The sequence below is a fragment of the Priapulus caudatus genome, unplaced genomic scaffold (genome assembly GCF_000485595.1).
Source record: "Priapulus caudatus unplaced genomic scaffold, Priapulus_caudatus-5.0.1 Scaffold379, whole genome shotgun sequence".
NCBI lineage: Eukaryota > Metazoa > Priapulida > Priapulimorpha > Priapulimorphida > Priapulidae > Priapulus > Priapulus caudatus.
Window position 1 is genome coordinate 98,074 of NW_014577440.1, and position 8,251 is coordinate 106,324.

At 42.1% G+C, this 8,251-nt stretch overlaps 1 protein-coding gene across 8 annotated transcripts in view; it reads left to right on the forward strand.

Annotated features, from left to right (window-relative positions):
- Nucleotides 1-8,251, forward strand: part of LOC106809720 (Y+L amino acid transporter 2-like) — a 13,470-nt gene continuing 5,219 nt past the window's right edge. The window contains exons 1-5 of one of the 8 annotated variants that reach the window (XM_014812897.1): nt 1-78; nt 3,608-4,241; nt 4,509-4,634; nt 5,231-5,324; nt 6,741-6,909. In XM_014812897.1, coding sequence (XP_014668383.1) covers nt 3,680-4,241; nt 4,509-4,634; nt 5,231-5,324; nt 6,741-6,909 — 951 coding nt within the window. In that variant the 5' untranslated portion in view covers nt 1-78; nt 3,608-3,679. Of the gene's footprint in view, nt 197-3,607; nt 4,242-4,508; nt 4,635-5,230; nt 5,325-6,740; nt 6,910-8,251 lie in introns of all 8 variants that reach the window. The other 7 variants (XM_014812901.1, XM_014812898.1, XM_014812899.1 and 4 more) reach the window with 7 other exon arrangements.

Here is an 8,251-nt window from a genome sequence, read left to right on the forward strand (position 1 = left end):
GGGGAACCAGTCACCAGACTCACCACGTCAGTGCCCGCAGATACGGAGTGCCAACATAGGCCTATTATTGACAATATTGTATATATGTTCTCAGCAGAATACCTACATATAGTACATTGTATATTTTTCTGTGATAGTCAACGAAATTCGGCTTTGTACCGAAACACCGACTCAGCAATTAATACTAAGGAGTAAGGTACTAAGGACGCCTAAGGCCGATGAAAGTTGATTTCATGGTTCTCGTCAGGCATTGTTGAGATTTTGATGAGGGATTTAGATCAACATTCATCTTTCATCTACAAACCAATAGAACTTAGTGAGGGTATCACTATCAGGTCTTGTACATATGCAAAATAATATTGAAAAATGTCATAACTTCTTTGTTGACAGTTTTTACTCAAATTTTTACTGTTTGTCTTCCATACATGTAGTGCTGACTGTAGATTGTTGATTTTTTGAGGCGGGAGTTTCATATGGGGACTTTTTGATGCGGGAATTTCGTCAGTGATGAGTGTTGAACTTTTTTGGTGCGGGAGTAAAATTTGATGCGGGCGCTGACGAGAACCATGACATCAACTTTCATCGGCCTAATCATGAAGTTTCAACATTAGTCATTAGATTTTTAAATTTTAGTCGCTAGGCCCTAGGCCTACAGTCTACAGATTATCTGTGACATAGCCACAAGTTCCCTTCTCGCTTAAAGGCATAATAAAGGGCGGACACACTAGGTGATTTTATCGGGCGACTCAGTCGGGCGACTCAATGACAATGTGTCCAGTTAGCCGATTTAGTCGCCCGATTCAATCGCATCGATCAAAACGTTTTGATATTATCGGGCGATTATTTCAGTCGCGCGACTCAATCGCCTAGTGTGTCCGGGTCGGTGAATGAGTCGCCCGATTGTACAATTCATCAGCCAATCAAACGGTGCCATTTTCAATCATGTGACTATCAATCTAGGTGGCGCGAGTGTTTTAGTGTTGCAGCGGGAGAAAAATCGCCAATGAATCGCGCTGATATTCGCCTAGTGTGTCCACTCTCAGTCGCCCGACTCATTCGCCAGCTCCTATCGGGCGATAAAGTCGCCCGATTAGATCGCATTAAAATCGCTTAGTGTGTCCGGCCCTTATAAGCCCAATGCTTATGCAATGTTGATGAATGCTAGAGTAACTGGCACCTTGTGTAGTTAATAAGTACATAACCAGACATAAACCTTATATCCAAACGCGTATTAGTTTGTCCAATATCACTGCTGGTTACTAAGAAATGTCTAATTGAAATCCGCAGTCCAAGAAATCAGTTGTTTACAGTTTCAAACCGCTGCCGGCGAAGCGCAGGTGTGATACAGATTTATAGTGCACCGGACATTTTCGCACGCATGCTCGGCCGTACGCAATGCTATCCTCAGTGATTTCGTAAACACGTACGGACGCTCGTGATAAGGAACTTTTTGTCAGGGCTGTCCATGTGCATCCGTAATTAGTATGTGTGTTTTACTCCATTTCCATGTTTAGTCCATGGCCGTGGTTACACCGCTGAAACCTCCATTTCATTTGGCGTCCAAAACATACGGGCCGCACAAATGTTTACGTCATCGCTTGACTTCTGGATGACATTTACGGCACGTAAATGATACGTTGTCTTGATACATATCAACAACCGATTTCAAGTCTTGTTTGTAATGTAACCAGCAGTGATATTGGACAAACCAATACGTGTTTGGCTGTAAGGTTATGCACTTATTAACTACACAAGGCGCCAGTAACTCTAGCATTCGTCAACATTGCATAAGCAATGGGCTTATTATGCCTTTAACACTACGTTGGCCGTGTGACAGTCGTAGAGCCTGGTCGGTTTATCTGTGACATAGCTCTAGTAACTATAGCCCGCGTAAGGTTGCCGCTGGCGCACCGGCTAGTGTGTCTATATATTTATGTGTCAGTGTGCAGCGGCAGCCATGGCGGCAGCCAGCATTTGTTGTAGATGAGCATTTAGACTGCATTTGCAGTAAATTGTCGGCAATAATAGGTGAAAGAAAGTATAGAAACATTAAGACTTTCGTAGTAAATAGATTTCGTATTTATTTAGCATTATATTTTATTGAAACGCTCCAAGTGCCTGTGACAGTGACAGTGTTGTGTAAGTATAACGCCATGCACCGGTAAACAGCACAATGTCAATGATCCCACTGTTGCTTGGAAGGCATAAGGCCTACATTACAGGCCCCCGTACATTATACGTTATATAGGATAATATGGATACTATACTATTGTATCGGTATAGCCTACAGTATAGTCTCTACTCTCGGCTATGGTGTAGCCTAGTATAGCATAAAATACTCGACAAGCGTCTGCGACTCTGCGATAGGCAGTTTGGTCGAATATACATCAATGTTTCACCTGAATTGACACGAGTGAGGCGGGCCGCCACACCGAAATTTGTCCAAAACACTGCCTCGCTGACGAACCTTTAGACAACTTGAAAAAGATATTCAAGAGTCTAATACAATTTGTTCAGAATAGCTTAGAATGCAACAAATTGCACAATATTTTCCGAAAATTTCTCGGGGGAGAATGCCCCCGGACCCCCTAGCTTGGCCAGCACCTGCGCTGCTCGCTTTGCTAGGATCTCGAAATTCGCAAACACATCACAAAAAACATTTACCACCTCACAGACCTTTTTGGCCAGGGAAAACACTGTACATGCATACTCTGTAACACTACTGAGAGTTCTACAGTGTATAACATTAGAACTTAGTGATAACATTAAAACAGAGTTAATATGAGAACAGTGAAAACATATAGGAGGCTAGCTCTTAAAACGTGGAAATATTGTGCAGACCAATGTGTACAAAATGTTGACTTTACCCTCAACTCAACATGTCTTGACCAACATCACGTTGGTCAAGACATGTTGAGTTGTGGGTCGTAGTGGAATGTAGCAGTGGTGGTGGGGTGGGGGGGGGGTGACAGTTATTTCTTTTAGAATAAACAATAAATCGACTTGGCTACAATCTAGGTTAATATCTAATTCACTGGTATTGTACCATGAAACACTAATAGGAGACTAATCGAATTCCATGTAACCAACATTTTTTTAATTGGGTCAGCAGTCTAGGAAGTTTCCAGCTATGTTCTTCTGTGAAATCCTTTATTTAGAGATGCAGAATGATGCATATTAGTTTCGAATTTAACACCAGTATAAAAGTGAAGGTTCAATTGCAGGATATGCATGACATGACATGTGCACAAGGCTTCATCTCACAGTGCCATTTGGCTATGACAGTATAGTTGCTGAATATAGCGCGAACCTCTGAGTGCTAAATGTATGGGCAGCAGGCTTGATTGATATACCACAACCAGATTGTATAGACGAAAGTGGGGCGTGTTTTCATAGCAGGCACGGGTGGGAGCGCAGGTACTGTGCGTAGACCTCTAGTGGTGGCCCCACCCACTGCTGTCAACTGTGAGTGTGAGCACATCCTGAGACCCTGCAAAACATTGACGAACCATCTAACTGACTAGAATTTATGGTTAAGCTATATATTTTTGAGGATTCTATAACTATGTAGGAGATGTGTATATATAGTGATCTCTTTTAATAACAGGTTTTTATAGGGAATCGAAGAATTCTTGGTATGGAATCGGGGCATAGATGTGCCTAACATCCCCTAAGTGATATGGATCAAGTAAGAAATCTACATTGGCGTAGAGAAGGCTACCGCCCAGTTGAAACAGATGTTCCTGAATTGGAGACCTCCTCTCCAAATCTCATCCACGAACTTAAGCATGTGGCCAGCGAATTTCGCCACAAGGTTGAGGAAGTCAAGCAAGTGGTATCGCTGAAGAGAGAACTGGGCTTAGTCAGTGCCATGTCCTATGTAGTGGGATCTATAATTGGTTCAGGCATCTTTATTTCCCCTAAAGGCGTCCTTGAGCATACTGGATCATCAGGCTTTTCCCTCATAGTATGGAGCTTGTGTGGACTTCTAGCACTACTAGGCGGATTGCTGTATGCTGAACTCGCTAGCACCATACCAAAGTCCGGTGGTATTTACACGTATATGAATGAATTCTTTGGCCCTCTAGTGGCTTTCGTGAGTTTATGGTCTATGTTTCTAGGCAGCCCAGCAAGTAACGCAGTGTTAGCTCAGACTGGTGCTACATACGTTTTACAACTATTTTATGGAGGATGCAAACCACCAGGATTATCTGAGCAATTGCTAGCTCTGTTGTTCATAGGTGAGTTTTTGTTGTGTTAATAAAAATTATACAGGAATTTGTTCCGTGTTGGCACACTTCTAATAGAGAGAAATCTCAATCTTATGTAACAAATATGGGCATGATTATTATTCATTATATCATAGTGTTTAATGACTACGGCAATGTACCATTAGAGCCCTATTCTGTTCTAAACTACACCTTTTATTTGTTCAACTTTTACGTGTAATCAATTAGTAGTAGAATAGTTTAATATAAGTGATATATAATTTCTCTTTTTCTATGTAGCATCTGTATTCTACTTCAACTACATAGGCGTGCGATCAGGAGCAACATTTCAAGTGGTGACCACTGTTGGCAAAGTGCTTGCCTTAGCAGTGATTATATGTGTGGGGTTTTTTCACCTCATAAAAGGTGTGTTACCTACAAATCACATATATTTTACAATTGGTATAACTACATTACTCATTCTGCTAGTTACTTGCCAATACTTGTTACTGCTAATGAGTGCTATACTGCTAGTTACTGCTATACTTGCCAATGAAGTGTCACTTCATCAATTCTCAACAATTTCTATGGACTGTAAAGCGTATAATTATGCTCGAATACAATTGCTGTAGTGCCAGCTTGTTTCAGTCTTCTATTTTTCAATACTAAGTTGTGTAGGAAGTTTTTTATGCACTTAAAAGTCGTGTAATTAATAAAACAGAAACTTTAAAATTTATTAAGAATACTTTAAGTGTATTAATTGAATAGTAGTCATCTCAACTCTTCAATGAAGAGGTTTAAACGGAAGTAAAGAGGGTTCTGCATGCACGTATATTTTATTATTATGTTCTATTGGAAAATTGGGCCCAGTATATCATTCTTCGTGAATGTGACTGCTATAAAGATATGTAATACTCCTAATTCGAGCTTTGTAGAGTGATACACAATGAAATGCATGTTTAGGGATGCAGTGAAGTTTTATATTTTGAATAATTAAATAAAATATGTTCCACCGTTTTTAGGTGAAACACAAAACATCACAATGGAAGGATCACGATTTAACCTTGGGGATTTGTCTCTGGCCTTCTACATTGGCATGTTTGCATATTCTGGATGGTAATATCCTATTAGAAATGTTATGTACCATTAAAATAATTTAATTACCCTAATTTTGTACTAGGGCCTACGCGTATATCTAAATGAGTTCAATATGTTTGCATAGTTTAAATATTAACTATGCCACATATGGATTTTTTCATTTAAAAGTTATAAGTGAATGTATGCAAGTTAATGTTTGGAATGTTTACATGTTTGGAATGAAAGTAACTGCTGCAATGTTGTTGCTCACGCTGCCCCTGGCAGTGATGACATAAATTACTTTATTGTTAAAATTAATGTTTAGTAATTATTCTTATGTTTATAATGGCATAAATAATTCACAGTACCATTAGAATTAATAGTGAAACCTAAAATATTGCAGCCTTTATTATTTTAATAATTAAAGTTTAAAGAGTCGTGTGAACTGTGAAGTGTGTTGACATAGACTATGGCGCAACATTTGTCATCACTGCTAGAGTAGAGGCAAGAAAAGCAACATCATCATCCATAATAAATGCCAGTGGTTTGATAAATGTGAGAAGGGTGGTAACAGCAGAAGTGAAGTGGTATCCTCACATAGGCATTGACGCTCTTTGGCTCCAGTTAGTTAGTTAGCATTGATTTTGAACAGCATATACAAGTCAGTGTCACGGTGATATAATTTCACTCGACTACTCCTCGTGCTCACGCACGTGTACGTGCACAAGCACGCACACACGCACGCATGTGTACGTGCACGCGCACCCACCCACACGTGCACACGCACGCACGTGTACGTGCATACGCATGCATGCACGTATACGTGCACACGCATGCACGCACGCACGTGTACGTGCACACGCACGCACGCCCGTACGTGTACGTGCACACGCACGCACGCCCGCACGTGTACGTGCACACGCACGCACGCCCGTACATGTACGTGCACACGCACGCACGCCCGCACGTGTACGTGCCCAAGCACGCACGCACGCATGTGTACGTGTACGTGCCCAAGCACGCATGCACGCACGCATGTGTACGTGTACGTGCCCAAGCACGCACGCACGCACGCACGCACGCATGTGTACGTGCGCACGCGAAGACTGTAGCATTACAACGACAGAGATGCATGCGTATGTGTTACGTGTACTGTGTGGTCGAAATACGAAATATTTTTCACAAATGACCTGACCCGGAATAATTCGAGACTGTAATTACGAACTTGCTTATTGGCCGAACTGGTATTGGCTTTATTGGTACGAACTAACCCCTAACCCTGTCTGAGAACAACACGCAGGCATGCACACCTGCAGGGAGGAGTGCAGGCACATGCATACATGCATGCACGTGTGTGTAATTTTGGTGTATCTTGTGTCATGCAATGTGTGCTGCATTGTGTCATGCATGTTGCATAGGCCTACCCTAGATAAATTCTAGTGCACATTATTTCAGGGAAGTGGTTGTTACTGCTGTTGAAGAGATTGAGAACCCAGCAAAGATTGTAACTCAAGCACTCATTTATGGCGTGCTGGCATGTGTTACTGTCTACATTCTTACGAATGTTGCCTACTACAGTGTCATGTCCACACAAGAGCTTCTGGCTGCACCCGCAGTAGCCGTGGTAGGTGCATGGTTAACCCTGGAGTTCCTATAGAAATGAAACAGATATATCTGAGCCAGTGGCGTAGACAGGTCCTCAGTTGTGGGGGGGATGATTTCACTGTGTGCGAATGAAGAGTGTGAGCGAGTAGCGCACACCGCGAGCGCCTTGGCGCAAAGCCTTTAATGGGTGGGGTTCAGGGGGCGGAGGCCCCGGAAGCTCTTGGATTTTAGCAATTTAGAACCTTCAAGATGGCCGTTTTTGAGGGAATTGAAAAAAATTAATATTGTAAGTGCAATTTTGTGAATTCTGGCGTAATTTTTTTCTTTGGATCCCAGAGGTTTAATAACACGCCCCCCCCCCACACACACAACCAGTGGCGGATCCAGAAGAAAATTCTAGGCGGGGGGGCGAATCATGCGAGCTCAAGGGCACGAAGCGCCCGGGTGGGGTGTCACCCTCCCACTGTGTGGAATTGTTAAAAAGTTGCTATCTAAAAGCAATCAATTTTGGACATCTTTAAATTATCATAGAATATCAGGATTTTTCCTCCTTCAGGGCGTGTCCCCCTCCTGTTTAGGAGGGGGGGGTCCGGAGATTTTGTTGAAAGTAACACCTCTTCGATGCAATTTCCTGCACTATGAGGCAGCACTATTAAACAATCTTTATCACAATAACATCACTGTTGAGTTGAGTATTTTTACCTTTGGGGACACCAAAGACTAAAATAATTACTACCAAATCTGTGCCATGTACATGTCCAGGGGCGGATCCAGGATTTTTGAAAAGGGGGTGTCCAGGAAGAAGTAAAGGGCACTTTTTCCTGCTTACTTTTTCTGGTGTTTTAAGCTGCAGAAGGCCACTTAGGTTTTTTTTTTTTAAATTGGTGCATTCTGAGAGCATCTGAGCAATAATTTTGATGTCTAGAATGCAAAAATTTATCAGATCCGGTCCCCCGGACGCCTGCGGACCCCTCTTTGCCCATTTCTAGGTTTTTATAACGAATTTACATATATATCAAGAGCTAATAATACCTAGAGTGTACAACGGAAAAACGGGGAAATAGTGCTATTTCACGACAACATTATTCTACTTTGCCTGCGAGTCTAGAATAATTTCATGGTATTGCATTAAGCAGAATTCTTTGCTCTCTAAAACAAGACCAATCGCTTGTCAATACGATACTCCTAGGCGGAGATATCGGCTCCTAAACCTCCCCTCCCACATCCCTAACGCCGCCTCGAATCCACTTCAGTCAGCCATCCTACACGCCGGAAACCGATAGCCAAAATGCTTACCCTCACCACTTGGAGCGCTGATAATTGATGTCATATGCCCAAATTTGGTACTGTTACTACACTGA